General features: G+C 42.2%; 1 protein-coding gene across 1 annotated transcript in view; it reads left to right on the top strand.

The window, feature by feature from the left end:
• Positions 1-27903, top strand: part of BMPER (BMP binding endothelial regulator) — a gene marked incomplete at both ends in the record, with an annotated part of 141762 nt that overhangs the window by 37403 nt on the left and 76456 nt on the right. The window contains 2 exons of the mRNA XM_080611127.1: positions 356-446; positions 1495-1577. Of these exons, the coding sequence (XP_080467253.1) occupies positions 356-446; positions 1495-1577 (174 nt within the window). The remainder of the gene's footprint in view (positions 1-355; positions 447-1494; positions 1578-27903) is intronic.

The following is a 27903-nucleotide window of genomic DNA, read 5'->3' as shown; positions in this document are numbered from 1 at the left end:
TGAGAATGCCTTGTGTTTGACTTGTGTTCACCAGAGCTGCATGGCAGATTACTGAGCCTAAGGATTCCTGATAAAGCGGGATTCCTTTTCCTAAGAAGGTGTTTAGTTTCTTACCTGATGCATTTTAAGGCAAATCCTGTGACTGGAGTCAGAGAGGCTGAAATGGATCTTTGGACTGTGGATTACCCTGAATACCTGATACAAGGCAGCAGGTACAGAAAGAAAAGAGGTTTTGAAATCCAGTGCTTTCTGGCATGTGCTGGGCTTTAATTGTACCACTAGTAATAGTGGATTTTTGCTTGTTAAAGCAACCTCAATGCAACCAATGATCATGTCTGCTCTGCTTCTTTTTCAGGAAGGAGTGATAGTAGAGTCGGAGGTACAGTGTGTTGTCCCTTGCAAAAATCCTACCAAACTCATGGGAATGTGTTGTCCTGTGTGTCCAGGTGAGATTTCATAGGAAGATGCTGTTCCACATGTGCAACTGTATTTCTAATGATAAGCATCGTTACCTGGGAGACTGCCTCTAATTTCTCCATTATACTTGACAAAAACAGAGGCCAATGTCTTGCAATCCATTAAATGACAGACCAGGCTTAATATCTTTTAGTAGAGTACAGGCAGACTATTGCATAGGCAACAGCTTGTGTCAATATCCACAGGTGTATTTATGTCATTTTTCAGAGGGTCTGTCAGTTGGATTTTCCTGGCTGATGGCTGGGGTTGTGGTAGGAGGGAAAGTATAAGAGTAATCCTGGAAAAGAAGACTACCTTTGTGAGGCTAGTTGCTACCTATAGGCTAATTAGAGGCTTTGTAGGTAAGCACTGCTCCACTGTGATACAATCATAGAATCATAGAATAGTTAGGGTTGGAAAGGACCTTATGATCATCAAGTTCCAACCCCCCTGCCATGGGCAGGGACACCTCACACTAAATCATGGCACCCAAGGCTCTGTCCAACCTGGCCTTGAACACCGCCAAGGATGGAGCATTCACAACCTCCCTGGGCAACCCATTCCAGTGCCTCACCACCCTCACAGTAAAGAACTTCTTCCTTATATCCAATCTAAACTTCCCCTGTTTAAGTTTGAACCCGTTACCCCTTGTCCTGTCACTGCAGTCCCTGATGAATAGGTTTATTATATCCTAATTAATTATAATTTCTGCCAACATATAATATAAGCTTAGAGGTAAGAACGAGTAGTAAAAGATAAACAACTTGGAAAAGTGTTTTAAAGCCACTTTCAATGGAAGACCTGACTTAATCTCGACTTCATTGGTGCAAATTTGTCTGCTGTAGAAGGATGTTTTCTTTCCCCAAAAAGATATCTGGGGGTTCTGAAGGCCTTTGTAAAGGCTTCTGAAGTATTTGTGTCAGAGAGGATGGTACAATTTACTTTTCATATTGTCCTATGGTGGGGTTATAGAGTATTGTTACAGAGAAAAGGCAGTGTGCTATCCTGAGCTAAACTTATCCAAATGCTATTTTCCAGGTTGTATATTTGAAGGGAGACTTTACAATGAAGGAGAAGAATTTAGGCCTGAAGGAAATAAATGTACCAAGTGTTCTTGTATTGTAAGTATTTGCCTTTTGGCATTGTATCTACCTGTGTGAACTTCAAAAGGCACATTATTATTGCCATAACAAAGCAAAAAATATAAGGAATTCAACACAACTATGCGTTCTTCTCCTAGAGTTCAGTTTTCTATAAAGACTTCACTGTACTAATACATTCTATCACTCATATTCTGAATTTATCATCTTTTTTATGAACTTACACTGTACACAAAGCATGGTATTTGGAAGAGGCTCAATGTGTTAAATTAGTGATGCTTTTTTTTTTTTGTGGTGGGATCATGCAGGAGGAGACAGAAAGCTATTTGGGCTTCATCTATCGATCAACATTTATTAGCTGTTTCCTTGAAAGGATCTTTTGCAAGGATTCCTTCCAGCTGTATGTGGCGAGGGCCTTTGCTCTGAATTACTGAGTGAAAGGATGAGGGTAGTCTCCTTAGGCTGTCCCAGGTGGATATTGGCTTAATGCTTAATGAAAAGGTCATATCCTGGAATTTATTCTTGACTAGCAACAATGTAGAAAGAAAGTAATAATTGCATCCTCTGAGTAATGAGCACGGGCTTCTCTTTCACTTCCATTAAGTTTAAAAGATAATGCTATATGAGTTGGGGCAGATAACTTTGACTTCCTTGGTGTGATCAGTGAGACCACTAAAATGCAAAGTTCGAATCACTGCTTTTGTTGCAATCATTTTCTGGTTATCAGCAGAAAATGCAAGGCTGGGGAATTTGCATTTCAGTAGCATACCAAGAGTTTTGTCAGTAACAGGCACAGCTCTCCTGCCTCATGAAAACAGAATAACAAAGGGAGAAGGATAGAACTCAAAAACTAATATGTATTTGTATGTAGACACACATACACACTTGTAGTGAAGCTGCTGCAGAGAACTTGGATTCTCGTGGGGAAAAATACCTGGTAGTGTGCAAAATTAATTTACACTAAATCATCACTGCTCTTGTGGAGAATTGGGCTGCTCAGGTAATTGTGTTTTGTTGTTCTTTTGGTGTGGGTTTTTATTTATTTATTTATTAAGTTTTAATCCTTTAATAATGAAAATATGCCATCACAGTGAAATTATCTGCCTTGAGCTTCAGTTCAGTCCCAGGCTGAGGAAAGTTGCTCCCTCTGTACTTGGTTGGTCTCCCGCTCACTTCAGCTTCAGTTGTAAAGCAGTAACTTTCCTTAGTCATGTTCCTCAGGGGAAGACAGATCTGAATGGTTGAGAAGTCTGTAGAGACATGCTTGAGTATTTTCAGTCTGTGCTTTGCTCTTTTGTTAAGTGCTGTACAGATACTGCTTATTGCCCAGATGTTGGTGTGCCAGTATTTGCTTTATCACCACTTTGCTCCCTAAATAACAAAAGTAATGGTGCCAGAAAGAACATGGGAGGTGGGAGGTATTTGGGCAGAGCAATATAAAAAAATACAGGAACATAGGGTCAGACCTGAGGGTCTCTTTGACAGTTACCAGTGTCAGCTATGTTAGAGAAGGAAACACATCAGCTACTGATAGTGAGACATTTAAAGTATCAGGTAAGAGGCCTAATGACCCCTTCTGAAACAGGAAGCATGATGGGTTTGGATGTTAATGACATCTGTATAAAGTGTCCATCTCTAATGCTGAATGTTACTGAGAACAAAAGAAATACCATCTATGCATAAGCCATACCTCTCCTGCCTTGGCTCTCTCTGCAATGCCTTTTTTTACACTCTCACCCTTTTCCTTCAGAATTTGGGAATTCCTGTGTAATTTAAATGCAAAGCAAATAACAGGGGCATCCTCAGGGCTGTGATAGCAGCTTGCTGCCTGCTTTACATCCATTCCCTTTTGGGAATGGGTCCTCAGTGAATCTCTTATCTAAGCAGCTGGTGGATGTCTTATTTAGAGATACATATCTAGCCATGCCATGTGATGTGAACAGGCTTGTGTGTGATGTGCTGCAACTTGTGCAGGCTGTAATAGATGAAAGGTAGCTCCTCACTGCAGATTTCTTCTGGGATTTCAGATTGTAACTATTTAGTGAGTCTTTTGTGGAAGTGCGGCAGAGGAAGTGGCATAGCATATATTATTGCCAAGGTATGTTGGAGGAGTGGTGTAAGGATTCAAGCCACTTTCACTTAAGGGTGAATTCTGTTTTTAACCTGGGAGCAAGCTTTTCTAATGGTGCATTATTCTGGACTCCATAGGCATCATTGTCCCAGGCGTAGCTCAGCCTGATAGCTGCATTGAACAGGAAAAAAGTGAAGAGGGATGGCTGTGGTTTGTTTTCCTGGAGAGATGTAGCTTTGTTCCCCATACACTAAATGTATTAAAATGAGGAATTACTTACAAAAAAGGAATTTTACCATTACAGAATGCACTTAAAAGCACATTTCAGCAAGGCTGAACTGCAGGGCATTGTCTTTGGAAAACTCTTCAGTAGTTCAAGTTTGTGGTATTTCCAACTCAGAGCAGTGCCTACTAGATACTATTGAGCTCCTAAAGAATGTGAAATGGTTGATAAGATGTTTTTTTTTATTGGTTTATCATGCGTGGCCCCAAAAGGTATGGAAAGCAATGGCACGGCTACACATGGGTGCTTCACGCTGTCCTTACCTGCCATGCACTCAACCATTTAATACAGTTTCTGTTTAACACCACTTGTGGTTCTAGTTATTGTCTACTGAAAACCAGCCCAAACCCACTAAACTCATTTCATAGAGGTCACTGAAACAATCCAGTAACTCACAAGTTTTGGGTTGCTACTGAGCCAGGCCATGCTTGTGGCAAGGCAGAGATGAAAGCCCTCGTATTCCATTACCGCTCTCTGGAGCTAGCTGCTCCTTGGGGTGACTGAGATTTCTTGCTGAAAATGAAAATGTATCACCTCTCACTCAATGCATATTGTGTGTCGGGGCGAACGAGCTGGCTTTTAATGACTTGGGTTCTCTGGGGAGAGGCATTTGTGTAAGAAAGGTGGACGGGTAATAGGGATCTCCTCATAGCCCAGCTGAAACCAGCTGTATTGCAATAATTCATCTGCCTGGCCTGTTCCTTGCTTTCCATGATAGGCCAGCAGCCTGTTCTAGAGAAACCTTGGATATTTTCCCTACCATAAGCACCTACTTAAGTGAAGGACTGGCCGCTTTAATCAAGTGTTATTTCTCAGATACCATTTTTATGAGGTTGAAAGTGTGTTTCTGCTTGCACAGTGAAAGCACTTGGCTTACATGTTCCCTTTCCTACCGCCTGCATTAAACTAGCCAGACTGTGATTATCTTAAATGTTTTCATTTTCTCTTTTGATGTAGTGTGTTTGGGAAAAAAAATAAATAGTGGAGGTGGAAGGAGAGGGAGACAGAGAAGAGGCGAGGAGAGGGGGTTTGGCAAGAGAGTGACCTTGCATGAGACTGGTAACCATGGAGAAACTTATCTCTGAATGGTAGAATCCAAACTCATAACTAGCCCTGTTTGACTCACACCCTTGTTACCCAGACCATGGGCGCTGCGTGTTTCGGCATGCGAGGCATGCGGTGGTACGAGGTACCACCATGCTGAGAGCATGCAGCACTATGGAGATGCCTCAGCCCAGGACCCGTCTTCCTCCACACCCCTGCTTGGAAACAGTTGGAGGCTGGATTACTGGATTATGGCATTGCTGGGATGGCCGAGGCCTGGAAGCAGGAAGGGCTGCATTGTCTGTCTGCCCTGCAGGGAGGCTGAAAAATCAACATGTTCAAGTATACCTTTGCAGATGAAATACTGCGTCTATGAGGCAGTGGCACAGGATGCCCATAGAAGCTGTGGCTGCCTCATCCCTGGCAGTGTTCAAGGCCAGGTTGGATGGGGCTTGGAGCATCCTGCTCTAGTAGAAGGTGTCCCTGCCTGTGGCAGGGGATTGGAGCTGGATGAACTTTAAGGTCCCTTCCAACCCAGATCATTCTGTGAGGCACGTTTTCAGGGATGACTGTCGGCAGCATGGTCACAGATGTTTGGTCCCCAAGCAGCATTGTTTCACAGAAGCAAGCTGGCCTCTTAGCTGCTGTTCCAAAACGATTCGAAGCAAGTGAAACCCAAGTGACCTGAAGCAAAGCATGGGAATTTGGGACCCTTGGAGAGCCAATTTAAAAACAGCTTCTGCTTGATCTCCTTTGCATCACTGGGGGTTTTACACTGCTGCTCAGGCGTGCTCAGAGGGATTCAAGATGCACACAGCCCCTGGTCTGCAGGTGTACTTGTGGGTCTGTACAGGAAATGTCTTGTCACTTATGTTCCTGAGTGCTAGGGTGCAAAAACTGCATAATGAAAGTTTTGCACAAAGAAAAGGAAATGGCACCAAGAAAATCTGTTTCTAAATCAATGAGTAACAGGCGTTGCAACTGCGGTAAGTAATGGGAAACTACATATGTTAGTGCTTTGGACACAGAGGGTGGAATTCATTTTGTCTAACTCCAGCCATACAGAAGTAATGTGTCTGCTCTGATCTGCTTATCTGGGCTCCTCTTAACAGAAAGAGAGAGGTGGGATGGATTACTCTCTGCAGATGCCTATCTTCCTCCACTAACTACTGGGGGAGCCTACCCGTCTCCCTGATCCCTGAGATGGCTGAAGATAGCTGAGATGGATCCTGCCCCTGCAGCCAGCTGGGTGACCAAGCAGCCTGATACAGCTTTAAAGGCTTGGCTTTAACAGGTATTGGGAGCTGCTGAAATACATTCCCATCTCAGTGGACTGCAGGGGACGCACTCCAATCTACTGGGAAACTCAGGGGAACACGCAATTAAATGTGTCTTCAATGAAGCCTGGTAGCAGAAGCTATGTCCAAGTTCAGATTTCTGTCCTCAGTGCAGTGCCAAATGCTGATCTTCCAAATTTCCATGTACTCCAGCTGCTGAGAGTCAGCTCCAAACTCCAGCAGACACTGTCTGCCCCTACTTCAGGGGCTACGAAATGATGACAGACTTGTAAGTCAGGGGTAGAAAAGCAAAGAGCTGGTCTTTTGGTAGGAGGACTGTTCACTTTCTTGATGTTAGTGACAAGTAGAAGTGATTGGCTTATGGGCAGCTGCAAATGGAGAGCAGTAGATGTTCAGAAATGGGCAGTGCAGGTTTGCTTAATGTATCTGTCTGGGTACCCCCCCCCCCCCCATAAGTCTGCAGATGTTTTGCAAGGCTAGAAAGTTTGGTTTTCTGACTGGTCTAATAAAACCACAATCTTCCAGGTGTGTGGAGATGTATGGCTGTGCAGGTAGGCGTGGGAGAGCAAGGACTGGGTAGGTGTTGGACTTCAGTGAGAAAAAACAATGTGGCATTAACATGCATCGCCATTTTTAGTCTTTCTTTTGATTTCTCTCAAAAATGCAACAGTTTTCTCCAAAAATGTGTCTTTGAGAAAACGTTCAATAGTTTTAACAAAACTCTTGGAGTAAAGTTCAAAATAAAATTAATCACAATGTTTCTGAAGTACAGGTAAGCTCTGGGATAGCAATGCATGTGGCCGTAACTCAGTGTAGTTGTTCACTGTAAATGATTTTTATTCATAAGCACTTCAAATCTCAGACTTTAGAAAGCATCTTTCTGTGGCAGGGTCTTATTTCCTTCCTCTAGTCCTTTAGTCCTATATCTACCTGCAGAGCTTCCTAGCTCACCTAATCTGAGGGTGTTCCCAGCTGCCTTCATGATGCTTTTAATTTTGGTAAGGATTGAAGGGACCGTTCTGTGCAGCAAGAGACTGTGCCCAGTTTGCGCACATTTCCAGGGAAGCAGAGATACTGAGCAGCTTCCTGGAGATGCCGATGATTCTTTAAGGATTGTCCAGAACATGCAGCATCTTTCTCATAGCCCTTCCTTCCTCTGAGCCTTTAGCTCTCTCTCTTCAGTTCAGTTCTTCATTGAACTGAATCCTACCCTTCAGGATTCAGTTCAAATTGACCTTCCATGCTTTAGCATGATCTGTGCTCCCATGGCTGTGCTGTACCTCCAGCTGTTCGTCTTCCTTCTCCATTGTTTCACATAGGCACACTACCCAGTTGTTACTATTTTTGAGATGGCATCTATGATCACCAGTCAAAGATGAGTGCCCATTGTGCTTTATATCATAAGGACATTTACTCCCGTTGACAAGAGGAGAGAGTGTGGCAGAAGAATGTGAAGAGAGATAAAAGTGATTTGGCAGATTTCTGTGGGGAATTTTTCCTGCTGGGAAAGGAGTGTGGAAACGCTGAGAAATTGGAGGAAGGAGCTCTGCCTTTATAAGGTTCATATTCAGATAGACAACTGTCTTTCCAGTTTGATGATCTGAGATGGTATTGTGATGATTAATGAATTAAGTGATGCTAGAAGCCACAAAAGACTTAAAACTTCCTGGGTACCTGAAGGGCCTGAGTATATGCTGATTAACAGCATTGAAAGAACAACCTCTTGCAGTACAGAGAAAAGGCATCCAGGGCTTCTTATCATTCAAAGGAAAGGAATGCGCAGAGCAGGATGGATTTTGCACTCCTAAAGCATATAAAGAAAAGAAATAACGCAGGTTTATCACTTTTAAAGGCTTATATCTCAAGTGTAGGTTGCTGCTGTTCTTGAGAGCAAAGGAAGAGAGCTTGTGCTGTTAGGTGTCTGTCGCTTGTCTTGTTAAACTTTTCCTAATTAAAAGGCTGGGATTGATTCTTCTTATTGACTAAGAAGAATTAAGTATACAGAGCTTTAACAGTACAGGAGAGCTGTTAACAGGCAGCCTCTAGTGAGGAGACTGTTTTTTTCTGGCATTGGGCTGCAGTGAAGACTGCAGGCATCTCTGCTGTAACTCACTTCTTGCAAAGGCAAGGAACTATCTTGGAGGGAAAGCAAAGCAGTAAGATGGCAGAAAAACAAAGAACCTGGTTAAACTAAGCAAACAAACAAACAAAAGAGCCTGCTGACCAGCAGGGGATGAAAGGGTTGGACGTGACTGTAGAAGTGCCCAGCAAAGACACAGGTTCTGTGTGAGATGGCTGTAGCAGCTCTTGTAAGTGGTCTCAGATGGGAATGCGGGTGGCACCTCGTGGGAACGCTTGTGTGCAGAATTGATTCAGGTCTACAAGATTCCCACAAGTTGTGGTAGGAAGCAGTAAAAGCAATAGCTTGTCAATTAACAGCAGGGCCTTTGTTTGCCAAACATTTTATGGAGAGTCCAAGGACCTTCTGGCTGGTGTTACAATGAAGGAGAGGCTGAGAAGAGCAGGAATTCTTGGCTTTCATGTTTGTCACCCTTTCAGTTTAAATAAACTTGGATGTCACAGACTTGGAGGTTATTAGCGGATAACAATAGCTAATGGTTGTAAACTTGCACACAGCTCTCTGTGTCCTGAGACAAGATATTTTAGTCTGCACAGTCCTACTAAATGAATTAACACAAAGAGGGCTTAATTAACTGCCTAACACCTACTTGGTTTCCTCTCTCTGATTTTCAAAAGACAAAGTAATTAAGGATTGGAGATGATAAATGGTTACATGTGGGGCTTTGGGGTTTGTTTCCCCCCCCTTTCTCATAAGTCTGACCGTTGTATCACTTTGGGTACTGTATTTTTGTATTTAATTGTGCTGTTGCTGTTGACTTTGCTCATATTTCATGTTTTTCATTGATCAGTGAAACTTGAGATCATTAAGTTTGAATTGCTGTTGAGCTCTAGTGTGATTGCCAAATTCCATCTTGACTTGCTACCACTTTGCCTATATTCTCCTTGCTCTTTCCACTGCACCCTACATTGTTGCTTTTGTTTTCTGCCCTGGAAGCAGCTTGTGTGAATAAAGGAGCAAGTTTCCAACCCCACCTATGAACTATTCTTCAGCTGGGATAAATGAACATTTCTTACAACAAACCAGTCATCTAGAAAGGGCTTGTCAAAGCTCCTTGGATTTCATCAGCATGAACATATTTACTACTGTTGTTGCTTTACTTAATGGTGAAAACCAGACACATTGGATAGTAAAAGGGAGGAAAATGATGCCCAAGAAATTATTTTCAGGATTGTGACAGGCTGTAACTTTTTTATACAACTCATCCTCTTAGGCAGAGAGCAGAATAGGCAGAATAATTCAGTGGCTGTCAAAACAGACATTGGAAACAGAAAAGGGAAAATAGAAAGTGTTTTGAGATATGACAGTGATTTATTTATAGTGCCTCTAACCTGTCAGAACTAAAATGTGTCTAGGAGCCAAACTACCATAACACTTTTGGCACTCTGCTGTGGGTCTGTCAGTCTGAAGGAAAGATGCAGACATCCTTGCAGGCAGCTTGGGTTTGGGGTCAGCAGTGGGATGTACAGCCCCAGCTTCCACTGTAGGCGCTTCAATACGAAAGGTTAGTCCTTAAAAATGTTTCCAGCTCTAGTGATAGACAGAACCTGTATGCCTTAGCTTTCTTCCAGGAAGTCATGCTCCCATGGTACACCTAAAGTTCTGTCCCAAACATGACTAGAACACCATTAAACTTGACAGTCCCACGCTTCTTTGAAAGCCCAAGAAGTTTTCAGCTCTCTGCCAGAAGCTTTGTAATGAAGCATTGAGATTTTCTACAGAAAACAGATGTATGTGGGGGTTTTGTGGTTTTCTTCTTTCTTTTTTCACTGGAGTTCAGGGGTGTTGCTCAATATTCTGTGCTAAAATCATTGAAATGGAAATTTCTTTATCACTTGTACTTGGGCATCGAAGCCAATGCAATTGAAAATGCAAGGTCCAGATTTCCAGCAGGCTCAGATCTGATGCTTGAGGTGTCTGAGGCCGAAGGGATTTGAGTAGGCTACATGCTTTGTGTGGCTTCCTTTCCATTTTTACTTTCCTTTCTCCAGAGCACAGTACCAGGAGTTTTCTGAGAGTAGGACAGAAGCAAATGTGCCCGTGCCAATAGTATCTTTCTTCACAGGAAAAACCAGAGCTGGCCTCAGCTCTGAAAGCATGGCAATGAGGGGACTCTTGTTCCTTTTGTCATCCTCTGCCTTGCACCCAAATACTCCACATGCTGAACAGAATTTTGACAATGAGACAATGTATGGGAAAACAATGATTTCCGAGAAGTCTGAGGATTTTGTGCTTTCAGCACTCAGCCTGTTCTCTGCTCCCTCTCCTCATTGTAGCGTAACTTTCCTTTTCCTGGATGCAGCTGAACAGCAATTCTTCCTAGTAATCTCAGTTGCCGATGCACTATTTATTCTTTCAGCAGCCAGCTGAGCTGCTCTGCTCTCTGTCTTTTGAGGTCAGGTTTTCTTAATTCCCCAAGGCTCCTGCAATCACCATTCCTCCCCCATCTAGGTTTTTTAGTGCTGCACTTAAACAACTATGGGTATGTACACGTCTGGAACCATGCAAGCAGGGAAAATCCTATGTTTACTGTATCTTCTGCTATCCACTGCTCTTTGTAGTTGACATGCTTGTGTAAAGTCTCTTATCAGCAGTACTTGCACCACATCTGCTACTATGGCTTTTTTTTTTGGTCTGTGAACCTGATTATAACACAGTGAGCATTTTATAAAGTAGCTAAACGGGAATAGGGCCCATAAAAGTTGACACCTGGTGGAAACCAAGCCAGAGAGGCATTTTCTTTCCCAGTGGTGTTGTTACATTCCTCGTGGTCAGCAGTAATAGCTCTGCCTCCTGAAGTATGGGCTGTGGGGTTTTACTCTGTTCAAATGGGCATTGCTTAAAGATTTAGTGTTTATGGTGTTTGGAGGACACATTCTTGCTTCTTGAGTGCTCAGCGCAGCAGAGGTAACAGCAAGCAATTATATAAAATGAGGAGTAAGTTACAGGCTAATTTGAGGGCCAGGGGAGATGGAGGGAGAAGAAACATGCTTGTTCATTAACAGCAGTAGTGTCAACCTCTGTAGCAGGTTTGCTGTTGTTCCCCTGACACTGTTTTGCAGTATTTCTCTGAGTCAGATGAGAGGCTAATAGGGATACTATTAATACACCCAGTGACCAAAAGTACTTTTTGCAGTTTTCATAATGACTGCCTGTGTTTCTATTTCTGTATATCTCATCCAGCTGCCTCACATTCTGTCAGTCTCTGGGAAATACTTTATCTCAGACTTTCTTCAAACGTACAAAAAGAGAAGGTGGCAAAGTAGACTTGGATCTTGCTTGTTCCCTGATACTGCCCTTCAGACTTCAGTGAACAGCCTGGTGTACTCTGGTTATAATAAATACTTGCTTCCTTGCCTGACGTCTCATGTAAGGCAATGGATTTCAAAGAGAGAGGGCATTCCCTTCTCAGGATGTGACAGGGTTTAGTGGGGGAAAGCCACGCCATGTTGAGGAAATAATTTCTTCCTTCTTGATATAGTAGTAGCAAAACAATGTGTAAAGCGCATGATGCTCTTAAGAGGAGCAAGTGGGACTGAAACTCAGTGGGACCATGGAGCTGCTACAGCAAGGGAAGATGCCAGCTTGCCCATAAAAAAAACAGGGATATCCAGATGGTACAGAGATAAAAAGCTGCAATTTCCGGCTCCCCACAAATTCCTTCATCTCTCCTTCATTTTGAACTCTTACAGTTTTCTAAATACTTAGCATTATTAAAGTGGGGAAGGACACGCAAAATGTGTCCTGCAAGTGGGCAGATGAAAGCAAAGGCAAAGGAAGAACTCATAATTTCCCGTGTGCAGGGTTTATACTGCATTTGTACTCTTGCAAGGGACGTAAACCACTCATACTGGGGGCAGGAGCTGTAAGTCAGTATCATAAAAATAATGTCTAAAATCTCATTTGAAATTCATATCATCAGCTTTTATCAGATGGAAGAGTTTCTCCTAGGGGTGACACTTGCCCACGGAAGGAAAACTAAAATAGAATATAACATACCACACATGCCCAGTCAGAATAGCCTGAAATATTCATATCTGGAAAGGCAACAAGCATATTTGTGGTGCAGCTGCAGAATAAATATCAATTTAGTATTATTAATTAAAAATTAATTAATTATCTCTGGGTAGTGTATAATGTCAAAGGTACTAAACTCTGCTTCCCCCTTTCGCCACTGTAATTTGGATAAAATTTAGTCTTCGGTAATAGGTTGCAAAATTGCCAGTTTAATAAATCAGAATCAATGCGTTGAAAATGTGTAGGAGGGTGACAATTTGTCTTCAACAGCCGGCACAGCAGAATGAAGATGTGTCAGCCCTGTGCCATATTATCACGATTTTTCTCTCCAGTCCGTTGACAGATAAGGTTTTATTTTTGATGTCTATTATTTATTTATTTATTTTGGGCTCAGGGTTTCAACGTTTGAGTGCAGAATGGAAAACAATTAAAATAAATAATATGAGAATTTTCAAACATAGAATCTTATAATTGCGCTCTTGGTTCTGGCTTTCTGTTCAGAAACCTAAATGGCCTCAAAGAAGACAGTACTGAATGCCATCACCTCATGCTTGAGTGAGAAAGTCCTAACAGCACTGACTTTGAAACGCTGGCCCTAGGGAAGAAGTTTGTTCTAGCCCTTTGAAACCCAGTTTCCCTTAGACTCGATGTCTCTTCCTTTTATCTGAATTAAGCAATGCTGAACTTAAAAGGTTACAAATATTAAAATGGATGTGGTTTTCTGTGAGAAAACTGAGATAACTTTGTAAAAATGGAATACGGGAGCTGGGTTGGGTGGAATAAAAATGAGGAACTAATTAAGTCCACTGCTTAATTTTATCACCTCTTCCTAGAGAGCTGTCAAAACAGCAGGCTGCTGCCTTTGGAGATCGCTCTGTGTTATCTCTACATTTGGAAAAACAAAGTTGTTTTCCATGTAATCCCATGCGACCCGTGCTTTCCTGGCTTAATTAGGCTCATTTCAGTGATGTGAACACAGGGGTAGCTTGAGTCTTGCATTCAGAACTTACTGTTTTGATACTCGAGCAAATACTGACAAACTTTACAGTAACTTGCATAACGGCTTGGAAGCCCAGTGGAAAACTTAGTCTACATGGATTTTTTTGCCCTATTGCAAAAAAATTAATATGATCAGAGGGGAAAGATGGCTTTTTAATATGTTTTTATTTATTTTAATGGAACGTCCCCGGTGAAATGGAGGAAAAAGTGTGTGCGTGGGTACCTCTCTGCCTATGAGTGTCGTTGTGTTCTTTGCGTGTGCTGCATGCCTCCGCCCTTCCGCCAGGTGGCGTTGCCGGGCGCAGCCCCAGGGCGAACAGGCACTCCGCTCTGTTTACTAGCGCCACCTGGCGGCGGCGGCGGAAGCAGCACCCCGCGTTCAGAGACTTCCCAAGCAGAGGAATGGTCAACTGTGATTAACTAGACAATTAATCTTAATAACAGATGTTTAAGAAGAGCCATGTTCGGAGATTCCAGCAGCCCTGTTTCTGCAGGCAGTGAAAATGCAATTTAAATATAATCATAGAGTGGTGCGGGTTGGAAGGTACTTTAAAGCTTATCCAGTTCCAACCTCCTGCCACAAACAGGGACACCTTCCACTAGATCAGGCTTCACCAAGCCCTGTCCAACCTGGCCTTGAACACTTCAAAGGATGAAGGCCAGATTGACTTTGTCCCTTCAGTGTTACTTAGAGCCCATCACACAGTTATAAGAACTTAGAAGGCTGAAGGTGTTTTAGCTTTGGATGTAGTTAGAAGTCTCACCACCCTTGTAGTGAAGAACTTCTGTCTAAGAGCTCATCTCAATCTCCCCTCTGTCAGGTTAAAGCCATTCCCCTTGTCCTGTCCCCACAGGCCCTTGTCCAAAGCCCCTCTCCAGGTTTCTTGTAGCCCCTTTAGGCACTGGAGCTGCTCTAATGTCTCCCCTTAAGGTGCCTTCTCTTCTCCAGGCTGAACAAACCCAGCTCTCTCAGCCTGGCTCCAGAGCAGAGGTGATCTTTTAATGAGAAAGGCACTTTATTAAAGGCATCTTGTTATAATTTCTATTAAGTGTGAGCTGTATATTCAATTCTGCTTGCATGTTTTCTTCAGTTATTATATTTATCCTGGCCAGTGCTGCAGTAACCCCTAGAACCTGAAAGTACTTGACATTTTTCTTTTTTTGTGTGCTTGACCTGACTTCCTAGCTGTGGTGTTACCCTGGATGTGTTTGTATATGTTTGCTTGAGTGAAGCCTTTTGCTAGTGCTATTGTTCTCTGCTTTCACTTCTCCCCTTAATCATTTCTTTGGTAATGAAACTCATGTTAGCAGGATAAAATGTTGGGTTGGATTTGATTTCTGGTGACAGTGAAGATTTTCAAATAAGCTTTTGCATATATAGATTGATGAAAATCGGCAATACTGGAATGACGGGCATTGATACACGGCTCTTGCATTTCAGCCTGATTAAAATGATGGGAGAACACAAAGGAAGGAAATCTAAACAGTTGTGCTCCACTGGGGAGTTAAAAAAGGCAATATTGAGTTGGAGTCCAGTCGGCTGCAAGTGCTAAGTTGGAATTGTTATTTATTATCGGAACGAAGACAAATGAAATCATCAGCCATTAGCTCACAATGTGTGAAGAGCTCTGAAATGCCTTTGCACACACAGCAGACTCCCAGCTTGTCAGTGCTTGTATCACCACTGAAGTCAGCATACAGGGGACAAATTCAAGCTGCAACATTAAACTTGCTAACCTTTACCATTGTGCAAGGCTGAGCTTTGAACACTTACAGGGATGTAGGCCAAATTGACTTTGTCCCTGCAGTGTTACCTATAGCCCATCACACAGTTACAAGAAGTCAGAAGGTTGAAGGTGTTTTAGCTTTGGATGTAGTTAGAAGTGTCACAAGTTTTGTTCAAGTCCTTGAGAGGGCACAGTGGAAGTTGAAGAGGTGGAGGCCAGTGCCACCTCAGGCCGCAGAAGCCACAGAGTCTGTCCTCAGGATGCAGAGAGAGACTGACTTAATTTAGAAGTGGAAGGTGTCTGAGATGTTGGGGCAATAATGTTGTTTATTAAAAGCTTAGTCATGCATTTGAGTTACTTTTTTGTATCTTTACTTCACTACTGTTACCCTGTGCTTTTAAGTAAACACACTTTCTTAACCTTTGTTTTTTCTTGCTGATAAGGCAAGTGTGGTGGCAAGAGTGATGCGGCACATGTTTAGTGTACAGTGAGGGATCTTTCAACTGTGATAATGGGATGCTCTCCGTAAGTGCCAATGCAATGAGCTACTGCAGAGTAGCCAGAGCATGGTGGTGTTTGCCTCTGCAGCACCTTGGGTCACTTCCAGAGATGACATTCCAAATACTAGAAGATGAAGAAATGTCTTCCAGTGCCTAGCAATGACTGAGAAAACTCTGGCACATGGCAGGCTTTGAAAAGCACTTACGGTTTTAAAGAGAGAATGTGACATACATATGTTGGGCTAGCGTTAAAGAGCTACAAATTAAAACTGGACAAACATGACAAGTTCTGGGAATTTGCATCCTGTGAGTAGAGCATTGCCTCACGTTAAAGGAAATGTCAGCAGATGTGCCAGTTACAAGAAGAACAGGATTAAAAACTGTATCTGAATATTCTTGTGTTTCACTGTGGATGGTGGAACACCTAACTTGTAGCTGTTAAAAATGAAATAAATGTTTTCACGTTTCTTTAGTGATAGCCCTAATGAAGAAGAATTTTAGGAAACAGGGAAAGGTCCATATGACTTCAACTACAGCTGTATCCCTGGACTGGTAACACCTTCTCTGGAGAAAATGGGCATGTGGCCAGACAAGCTTAAGTATGAGCTCACTTTCCACTGGGACTGCCTGTCCTGCTTTCTTGAAAAGCATTTGTATGCAGGGCTTATTCGCAGTGCTCTTTCCTTGTTTGTGGCTTGTCCTGTTGGAGACAGAAGAGGAAGCTTGATCTGGCTTCACACCTTATCCTTTCTCCCCACATGAAGGCAGGCAGAGAGCCAGCAGGAGAGCAGCAAAACACATTTCATGCTGAAACACTTAATCTCTATGCATTTTTACCATGGAGCATGGCTTTTCCCTTTTCTTGCACAGTATTTTCGTGATACTGAATGTTGTCCATAAATGTGATATCCTTGAGAACTGTCAAAAATAGAACATTTGTGAGTTGCAGGATTTATTTACCTTTCCCTAAAACATGGAAAATTCTCAAAACATGGGAAATGGTAGTAGAAGAATGAATCATTATACTGAAGGATTTGGTAGAAGAATGGTTACTCTTTTCCCTGCTGCTCCTTCTGTCAGAAGCAGCAGCAGAGATGTATTTAGCCAAGCATGGAACAAAACAGAGCACAAATGTGTTTATCTTTGTTGGTAGAAAGCACATGATTCTGTATAATTGCAATAGTGGAAAGGGAACTGAGAGATGCCCTGAGCTATGAGGTACTGAGCTGGAGAGGAGGCAGGAGGTGAACAGGCAGAAGTGCATTTGCTTGGGAAGCTGAACAAGATTTGATGGAAGTAGTAGTGAAGCAGCCAGAGAGAGAAGTGGCTTCTTGTGTTCTCAGGCAGGAATTCCCTCTCCAGGCACAGTCCTTTGAAAACTTTGTTGGCTACTAAGAGCAAGACAGTCTCTTGTTGATGTCATGAGAATAAGAGAGCCTAAAGACATCACCAGTAGGAATGTGCGAGTTGGAGTAAAATAGGAATTGACTGCACCTTGGAGTGAAATAAACTACTGTGAGAGGCAGGCAGTGTTAGTGGTGATTTCATGCTGGGTGAAGCCAGCGGTGCCTGGGAGGCACGAGAACACGATATTTCCAGACCAGGAAGATTCCTGATAAATGCTGGGTGGTAAGCGCTTCTCTCCTGCCTGACGTTGCTCTTGCTATAGCAACACTCTAACGTGGTTTGCATTCTGGGGCGGGATTGGCATGAGACTTAATATCTGCTCTGGGGCTCTGAATTCCCTAAATCTGGAATTCTCCGTGTCTTAACAAATGTCCTTCGGCTGTGGTAGCATTTCCTCTGCATGATGCATGGGTCAGTGCAGATGGGGTGTACATGACACTGTCAGCCAGGTCCAAGAGGTTTGCCAAATCTTCAGCTGTGCTTCACAGTGGGCCCCAGACAGTTCATAAACAATGGCTTTGCCTGAGTATGGGAGAGCTGCTTGACAACTTATTTAATTGCTGGGTAGAAAAAAGTCTAAACATGAAGAACCGAACCATGTGTCATGTTCTTTAGGAAAGAAAGCAGTTTGAGGGAATCGCATCGTTATTATCCAACATGTACTGGTCATGCTGAAAGTCCCAGAGAATATTCTCCTCAGTGCTGTTTCCTCTGTTTTACATTGGCCCATTTACAGTAAATCTTGCAATAAAAGAGTTAGGTGTTCTTGACGCTGCAGTGTACTCAAGTTAGCTTTGATATCCAAAGCAATCTAACTGCGGCAACACGGACCATTGCATGAGCTATTTTCTCCTGGAGACAAACTTAACCACAGACAAGGTACTTTCTCAGCAAGCAAATAGATACTTGTATTGTCCACATATGAGCCTGTGGGAGAGAGCATTTTCCTTTGCAGAAGGAGACCTGGGCAACGGACAGATGTTCACTTTGCCGGCAGCTGTGCTGGTTAAGACATTACCATCCCCAGATGTTTGATATTCCCATCTTGCATACGTTCCTGCCTCCTGAGCTCTGCCAGTGGAAGTGAGCCAGGAAGCGCTTGCTAAATGGGCTTCAGGCAAAGTCAGCTGTGTAAGCTCAAGCAGCTGATCGAGGTGGCTTGAGATAACCTGACTGCCTTTGCCTGAAGCTCATGCAACTCTTCTCGGCAAACCTCTGACTGTGGGATAGCCTCCAGTTGGCAATACGAAGATCTGGAAGGCAATTATCAGCTGGTGGTCTTAGAGCCACTGCTGCTGCCCTTATTCACACCTATCCCTTCTCTTGTGTTGGTCAGGAATGAGGCAAATGTTGTTTTAGACCATCTTTATAGTCCTTAGGTTCTTGAATTCTTGGAGGCCTTGTTCAGGTAATGAATATCACTTGAGGTTTCTCCAACTGTTCCCTGTTTCTTAGCCCCTCTGAAAGATCAAAATTAGGTTCTTGTTTGTTCCTTACTTCCAGCACTCAAAGCAAACCTGGGTTGGAAACTCTAAGCTGTTCCAGCTCTGAGTGTGGAGGACTTTAAAGTGATGCGACCTTGGAGGGGCTGGTTTTTCTTGCAATGTTTGATGTTGTGAATTCTCCACCTGAGTCATGCATGATCCAAACCTGCCTGCACTCAGCCTCTCCTCGAGCAGAGTGGGTAGCTGCCTTCTGGAAAAGATTGGGCAGAAGGTTACCAGATTCTGGTTCATCACCATAGGCATTTGGAGGTTCCCAGCAGAAATCTCCTGTGTACAAGGAAAGCATTTTTCTAGTTAAAACCTATAGATTTCAGCCTCTTGTGTGAAGCTGTCTAGCCATCTTGCCTAATTCAGCTTCTGGAAACAGGCATCAGAGTGAAAGGAAAGAGAGGTCTGGTGTGGCATCATGGTGGGAGGACTGGTCTGGGGCTGGCTTGCAGAGCTTGGAAAACACAAGTCCTCAAAGATGGGGAGGAGAAGACAAAAGGCAGATACAGAGAAAGGGAAAAGGAGAGCATCGCAGCACAGCAGTTGGTGCTGAAGTTTTGTCATTTGATGAATTTCAGGTTTTAAGTGTCCATGCAGGGCTAGCACAGCCCTGCGTTACTGCTTGGATGGTTGTTCTTTACCTACTTTCATGTATGTTCTTTACAGCATATGTGACCTGTGTGAGCTTTGCCTTGCTGCTGTGTTTCTGTAAGCTGTGCTTTCAGGTCTCTATATAGGAGGCAGCATTTTTCCTTTGAAATTTGCAGTGGTGAAGGTTCTTTATGGCTTTTGGATTTCCAGCAGAGATCAGAGAAATAGAAGGGTTCATTAGAAATTCTCTTTTCAACTAAGAGAAAAGCAGCAAGGATGAATCAGAGAGAAATTAGATGTAAGGAAGAAGTTCTTTACTGTGAGGGTGGTGAGGCACTGGAACAGGTTGCCCAAGGAAGTGGTAAATGCTCTATCCTTGGCAGTGTTCAAGGCCAGGTTAGACAAAGCCTTGGGCAACATGACAGGGGATTGGTGTTAAGGTGTTTTTAAGATCTTAGATGATGTTAAGGTCCTTTTCAACCCAAACCAGTCTGTGATTCTATGAATTCCTAACAAAGAAATACCACACAGGCTATCCTGCAACAAATTCCCAGCAGCATGTCTCAATTCAACTGTTTTCATTTTTAAATTTCAAGTCCAAATAAATGTTGTTTAGAGAATAATGTTTTCCATCCTTTCCATTCCATTTATTTCACTCTGTCTGATGAGAAGCTGCATATGAAAGAATTAGTTTTCAAACAGTCTTTGTGGATTAGAAACATGGAGAAGTGGAAATTGCAGATTTCTTTTTGAGCATCACTGCTTGGAGCAGGAAAAGGCTGGGTTTATTTTGGAATTTCACAAGTGAATTGTTGCTTTAAAAATATGGAAACTGTTGACTTTATGGTGCTCGTGGTTCTGTTTTTTGATGAAGAGGGGCTTTAGTAGTTCTCTTCAACATAAAGGGTAGGCACAATTTTTTCCTTGTTTTGCTGCATTTAAAAATAGCTACAAATATTGGATTTCTGTTTCATTATATGTCACTTTAATAGTACTCTGAAACCCTACTTGTAATTAAAAAGTTTCACTCAGGGGGAGGAGGTGGGAAATGCCTTTTCTCTCTTTTAATGAATTTGCAAATGAGACAAATGCGTGGTGCAGTCTGCAAAGAATTTAATCCAATATAGAAGAATCCCTTTTTATGAGTGTCTCACATCTGAACAGGCTTTTTTCTTCCTTCTTCTCTTTCACCCTGAAAGTGAATAATTACTTCAGAAAAAGAATGCCTTAAAATAACGTGTGTCAAATTCAGCTTTGGTATACAGACCTGCTAGTTCAAATTGCCTTTAACAGAGTGGCATTACTTTCTGTTGTGTGTGAATTTGGCTGTAAAACCTTACCTGACTGCTCTGGAAAGCTCCTGGATCTTCCTTGCATTAGGAAATATCCTGTCCACAGGCTCACTTATTCAGAGCCCGTTGTATCTACCTAAGAGTTAGGGTGCTTCTGAAAATTTAAGTTAAAGTTTTTTGAACTTTGCAGTAAAGCTGGAAAAAAAAGGAAGAAAAGAGAAACATAACTCAGATCTGTCTTGACTGAATGAGATTATTATGGAATGGACTGATTCCTTTAGGATTTGCCAGGAAAAAAAGAAGGGGGGGGACAGGAAAAAGCCACAGGAAAAAAAGAAGCAGCAAATGTAGCATTTATCAAGTTAGTAGTGTGTATAAAAATTACACAAGGAGTCCAGAGCTTGCCTCAGACGCAGTAGTTGCCTGATACTCCAGAGTGATAACGTGACTGATCATCCTTCCTTGCTTCCTCTTGGAAAGAGGGGGAGAAAAAGAGAGAGTAGTAATATATCTTCTGTTGCTAATGCTGATATGCAATCTAAAGGGATTTGAGCCAACTTGGAGAGCTCTTTGAAACCAGCAGTAAATTTAATTAAGAAAGTTTGAGAGGGCTACGAATGGAATGGATAATATAGAGAAGATTTCATTTAGCTTTGAAGAGGAGCCCTTCCTAAGCAAGTGTTTCACATTTGGGAGGAAGGCTCAGAGGAGGACAACATTGCAGAATAATCTCTTTTTCTTTACATTTATTTTGGTCGCTCCAGATCGCTTAAAACAGAAGTGAGTTGGAGGGGAAGGTCTCATGCACACACACACAAATTGTAGGGTTGTTATCTAGAGCGTGATGCATCTTCTTCTGTGTCTTCACTTAAAATACAATTATCTTGCTTCTGGTACATTCAGTTTCTTAAATGACATGGGAAAAATAGGCAGTGTGTTCAGGGATGGTCCAGTAGGAATTTCTGTTCATCCTTATTTTGCTGCTTCTATTTCGTTTATGTCTAAGGAATAAACTGTGTCATGCCTGTGCTAGATCAAGAGCCCTATGCCTCTCCGAGAACACCTCTCTTGCTAATGTCACCTGGAGAACAGTTGGCACATGGAATTTGATGGCCATCCTCTGAAACTGCCTGGTATGCTTTCCTTCCTTGAAAAGCAGAGTAGATTTCTGTGTCTATTTGGGTTGGTTTTCCCATTGCATAAGTCCTAATTAGTGCTGGGGAGGTCAGTTTGCACTTGCAGATTACCATCTGGCCAATCTTATTGCGTGACTATTGCCTCTTATTGCCTCTCACAGAGGCCTTGTGAGAAATGGAAGTCTCAAAGTCAAAAATAACCTTTTTGTCTCATCTTCTCAAAATATGATGTTTTGGAAATCCTAACCAGGACTTCAAGGTGTACAGGATTTGGCATAGTTGTGCTCACACAATAAAGTCCCTATAGAACCTCTGAACCACAAACAAAGTGGAGTTGCCAATCAGAATTCCCTGGTGTTATTGAAAAAACACCATCTTGGTGTCACCCGAAATACAAAATAACTTATTTTCTTTTTTTAATTAAATGCTTAATTAATCCTAAAAATGAAGAGTTCAGGAATATTAAGCATAATCGATAGTCAAAGTGCTTGTCACCCACAGAAAAGGGAAAAATTGAAAACCCTTAGCAATGGCCAATATCAGTTTAACTTGGACACAGAATTGCAGAGACCTCATGCAGGCATACTTGGCAACACTTAACCTTCTTCAGTCCTCTGTTTCTATCATCCATTGCTATATTTAGCCCCATCTGTAAAAATATGTTTTTGCCAAGGAGCAAAGGCAAGATAAATTGCAGAAAGCATGTAAGCAAACAAAAAATCACAAAGCTTACAGGACAGTCACAGTTGCAGTTTTGTTAAGCTGCTCCCCATTTGTTCCTTGGCTTTGTGTTACCTATTTAGATCATAAAGCTGCTCAGGCAAGAACAAGACAAGTCTCTTGGCTTTTTTGTTTGTGCTTAAAGCCCACAGCACTTTGTACGTATGTCAGTGCGTTACTTTTACAGAAGACCTAACTGCCCCATTTCAAGGCAAAATAGGAAAATTTTGTGAAGTCCATTTAGTGACAGTGTTTTGTATAAGCATCTATAATGGATGTGGGCAGCTTCAAGTTCTCAACTCATGGTCTGCCTTATCTGGGACTTATTACCTAGGTACAGTGGCATGCTAAGAGGTCAGTGTGTCCTGCAGGCAAGCCAAGAGCGATGTCTCATCTCTGGCCAGCTCAAATTGTTGAAATAAGGAGATCTGCCAGCACTTTTCTGTGCAGCCATGCTGGAGAGGTCTTATTGTCACTAAACCAGCAGGGTAACAGCCTGAGCATAGTCTGAAGCATAGTGGCTGTAGAGAACAGGTTACCTTAGAGTTCTTAATTTGCTCTAACTGATTACTAATTGGAAGATGGATTTCTTGAATTGCTGGTTGTTAGCAGCCACCTACTAATTTCTGTTTGTTCACACATCTGTTCATGGTTTGTTTGTGCATAATTATCCTTAAGTAATGTTTTCTTTTGGCATGCATTTCTCTGGAAGGCAATGTGAGTACCGCAGAGGTCCTCTGTGACGTAAGGTAAAGATGTAGGAGGTATTCTTTGTGTTTATGTAGTGAGAAAGGCATATGGCTTCATCTGCTGTATCTGCTAACAATACCATATATGTTTAAAAGTTGGACTTGATTATTTCAAAGGTCTTTTCCAACCTAGCTGATTCTATGATTCTCTGATTTAAAGAACAGCAATTACTGTACTAAATACGCAAGGAGCGGGCCATGGAAACCAGCCACATGCTATGTCTAATCAGACCTAACGTGTGGCACCAGTGACATGCTAATAAAGCTGTCAGGCCTTGGGACCAGTAATTTACACCCGTGTTCTTAGATTCTCTGTAAGAAAAAAGCAACTCTCCTTGTGGATGAAAAATGATGTGTGAATCTGTAAGGCTGGGCTGAAAAGAAGCAGATGCTGACATTTCTAGGATTAATATTTTTGCCTTAAAAACATGTCTGTCATCAGCCTCCACTTATAAGAGCAGAGGAGCACTTATCTAAATAAACATGGCAGCTGTTTTATATGATGGGTCTGTTTTTTAAATAGTAAAAAGTACTGTATCATTTTGGAAGGTATAGCTGCCATTAGTGTTAACTTACAGTAATAGGCTGGAGTGTGTAGCTATTCTCTGCTTTAGAGTAATTACAAATGACACTTTCTCACATTATCAGAGAACCTCCCTGCAAGGCCAGCACAATAAGAGAGAAGGTTAATAACTGAAGTGCATTTTTACATCATTAGACAGGTACAAAGGAGACTTAACAGGATGAAGGACAGACCTCCACTTGCAACTGCAACCAAATTTTCTTTGTTTGCTTATTATCTCTCTTAGTGACTACTAATGATGATGAGGCAATAAGCCAAATACAAGAATGCATTGTAATTTGCATGTGACCCCCATTCTTAGTCTTAATATAAGCATTTTCTGAAATGAGAAATGCAGGTTTCAGATAGATCTTCTCGGTTTTGGCTGCTTGGTGGTGTTGCTTTATCAAGAGGATGAGGTGGTGCCTCTATTCTGAAGAGCTTTGGTTAGCAGGGTGTTATTGGAAAGGTAGATACAAGTATTTCCAGCTCCTCTGGCAATCGTTTTTGAATGAAGTTGACCATGTGCTGTGGCCTGAGCATGGCCTACGTATATGGCCTCACAGAGAATTTAGATACAAGACTATCCAGTCTGTGAATGTGATGTGAGCTTAGCTTGGAGATAAATGCCAAGCAGGATGGCTTGCCATAATGGTGCTCTTCCAGAGCAGGAACAGCAGCAGGCCTTTAAAAAGGTGCCAAAAGAGTTGGCCTGGCCCAATGCAGCCAGCCCTGGCATGTTATAGTGCCTAAATGGTTAAACCTATGTTTCCATAGGTCCTATGTCATGCCTAAACTTTCCCTGAGGAACCTATGATCTTTATAGACCTGGCATCAGCCTATTTCAGATGCATTGCTGCCAATGGGGACCCAGTAATTAGCAATAGGATCCCACCCATAAGTTAACAATAGTAGCTGGATATGAACTTCATTGGAAAATATTTGGAAGAATAGACAGGGGAAACCTGAGTGTATGACATGGTCCATGCAGAAGGAGAAACAGACTTCTCAGGGTTTCATCCATCCTCTCCCCATGCATGTGCAGATGGTTTGCGAGCTAGGAAGGGAGGGAGAAACTGTGATTACCCTATCAGTCTTGCTAGGACTGGGAAAGGTCAGAATTGGCTGCTGATGCTTCTGTAAGTCATTACCCCTGGAGGAAGGAGGAAACAGTAGAGGAACTGGGACTTGTAAGTAATTCCTAATCAAAGTGTTTCCCAAGGCTATTCCTGGAGAGCTGCAGATTCCTCAGCACCCCTTGCTCAGGCTTGTGTTTAAGACTAAAATGTGTTACTTTCCCTTGATCACAAGGCGGAGTGTGCCCTATCCTGGAGTAAATCCAAGCCATATCTTCGGGGATGGACAGCTGTAGGTGTAGTACAAAGCAGTGGAATTGTGCACTGTGGTATTTAGGGATGTTACTATAGATAGGTACCGCTGGCCTACAGTGAGTCTAATTCTGTACTACTTTAGGTAGACTGAAGCTATCCCTGTGACTGTTTCACTGTAGGAACAGTTTCATAACCTACTGGTTTCATTAAGGTAGCCTAGTTTTCCTAAAAGTTAATTTCCAAAAAATCCTCTGAATGGGCTGCAGTTTAGCAGTTTCTCTTGCTGAAGTCTGTATAACATTTTAAAGTGTATTTTTAACTCTCTTTGCTAAGTGCTTAGGACAAACAGGATCTCCTCTTAATGAAAACCTTTGATGGGTGCATGAAGGAAGTAGTGTCTATGTAATCCTTTATTTCCTGAGGTTACCTCAGCAGTATGCATGCAGCATAACATTTAAGGAGGGTATGTGCATGTGTAAAGGTCTTGTAAAAAGCTAAAAGTAGTGTCCTTACTACTGTTACAACAGTATGTTTTATTTTACCACGGATGTTCGACAGATATTAGTGTGCTTTATCATCAAACCTTCAGGCAAGGGCATCCATAAAATGTGGAAACAACTGGTGAAGGATTAAATCTCAACTTCTCCAGTACCTCGTTGAACAAAACCACTGAAGGTTTGTTCTCTTTGCTTGTGACTGGAACAGTGACTTGGTGTGGGCTATTCTGGTAGGTTTTGACCTAGTAGCAACTTTTCCCAATTCAGGTATGTAGGTACCTTCTAAATTCAAGAACAACCCCAGTTTATTTTATTCATGACCTTTGTGCCTTCAAAAAATGACGCTCAAATTGTGCAATGTAATGAAGTTCATATTGTCTACAAGAATGTATCCACACTGCTGAAAATAAAGCCTTTATTTTGTATCAAAATGCCAGATGTCACAATTTGTTGGGCAGTTGAAGATTTAATTCACTCGAGTCTTGCAATTTTGTACTGTAGATAACTGAAGGCAAATTATTTAAAAGAAATGCTCTAAGGCAAAGCTGTGAGGATACATCTGTAGAGTTTCTTGTCGTGACCAAGTATATTAAAGAATGATGATGAAGTGAGAGTCAGAATTGTCACCTTTCTCAGGACCACAATGGTACTAGTATTCTGTGTATTCAAGAAACACGCTGGGGACACTGGAGGGATTTAATAACTGTTTATCTCTGCAAATGGGCTGTTCAGAAGGAAAAGCTGTTCTCAGAAGGGAGGCCAGGGCTGTGCTGTAATGTGGGAATTGAAGTGGGGGTGAAGGTGGTTGCCAATAGCTGACAAAGCGTGGGGTTTATGGAAGTACCGTTTACTCTAGGACATAGCAAGAAAAGCTTGTACAGTAGTGACAAAGCTGCAGAAGGAGAAGGGGGGGAAAAGGAAAACCTTTGTGCAAGTTTATCTTATGAAAAGCAAGTGCTATTTATAAAAATACATTGTGGCAGTGATTGTCATTTTGCAAGCATTGGGTTAGGACTTTGAAAAGTTATGCAAATGCACTGGTGGTGTATACGCAACTGTACACCCACTGGACTGTGCTTCGTGTGTTCTTGATGCCAATGAAAACAAAGCAGCCTCCAATTGATTTAGGGGAAAAGTCATAGCTGCAAGAAGCCAGGACCTGCTTTACAGAGCTACTGCTCTGCTTCTAATAACTGAAGTTAGGAAAGTCCCTTGGATTTAACCCTAACTTTCTTATTATCTAGGATGAGACATGAATTAGAAGAAGCAGCCAAAGAAGCTTGTTGGTGGTTTTTAATAGTTTTTCTGGCCACAATTTCCAGCATAACATGTTTTGTTGCAATTTTTTTGTAGCAACTCTTCATTTTAGATAAGAAATAAGTAATCATGTGGCTCATAGCAAAGACTCCATAGTCACTGGAGACCTCTGGTGTAACAGCTCAATTAATCATGAATAGCTGAACTCTCTCCTGCAGTGGCATGCCAGTATCATTTCCTTGCCAATGTCTTTGCTTCCCTTCTGCTCTCCTCACGAAGCTGCTGCTCTTTACCCTCAAGGTGGTGAAGAGTTCTGCCCCTTTCTGCAGTATGGGGCTGCCTATTCCTGCTTACATTTTTCACCGTTGCTCTGTCCAACCTTTAGGACATTTGTTCAAAATGCTGTCATCCAAAATGGGCTGACAATCAATGGAAAGACTCCCACCGATTTGTATGACCTTTGATGCAGTCCTTGCCTACATCCTGCCTTAGAATCCACCTCTTTCACCAGCTGTACGTCTTCTAACATTCAGCATTATAGAAAGACATTGTGCTATAGTAAGTGCTATATGACAGTAGATCCCTATCGCTTTTGTCCCTAGCAGCATTCAAAGAGATGACTTGGCACTGTTTGTGTGTGCCCTGTGCAGCAGCTGGCAGGGAGATTAGAAGAGGAAGCATAGACTATAGAAGGATGTCTGGGTTATAGGAAACACCAAGAGGGTACATGCAGGGGTACCTGTGGTTGCAGCATCTCTGTTACATAGCTCTCTATTAATAAAGAGCTTGTTTTAATTTCAGAAGTCTGAAAGCTTCTACCCAGCATGGAGTATATAAGGCCATGTGGCAGCAATCAGTTTAATGAGACATGCAGCAAGGAAGAGAGCTTGATTAATAAGTGTGTGAAATGGCAGCAAATGATGGAGGTGATGTGAAAGGATTGAAACTAGAGGAAAAGAAGCTGGATATGAGATGCTGGCCAATCATCTCCATGCTGAAAGCAAGAACTAACCTGCTGTGCAGCACTGAGCATTGTTGGTAAAGTTGAGAAAATGAAGATTACTTTTTAGATACTCTCTTACTGGGGAAAACATCTGAGAAGTGATGTTCTGTTGCTAGGAATAGGGCCTGGGATAATTAAACAGCCCAAAAAGGTGTTTGGGGTACAGTGATATTTTTCACTTACTATCAGCTAGCAGAAGGAATAGGCACTTACGTTACAGAGTTGAAAAC

The sequence above is a fragment of the Psittacula echo genome (genome assembly GCF_963264785.1).
Source record: "Psittacula echo genome assembly, chromosome: 2".
Classification (NCBI taxonomy): domain Eukaryota; kingdom Metazoa; phylum Chordata; class Aves; order Psittaciformes; family Psittacidae; genus Psittacula; species Psittacula echo.
Note: the sequence above shows the minus strand (reverse complement) of the source record. Positions and strands in the feature narration are given on the sequence as shown.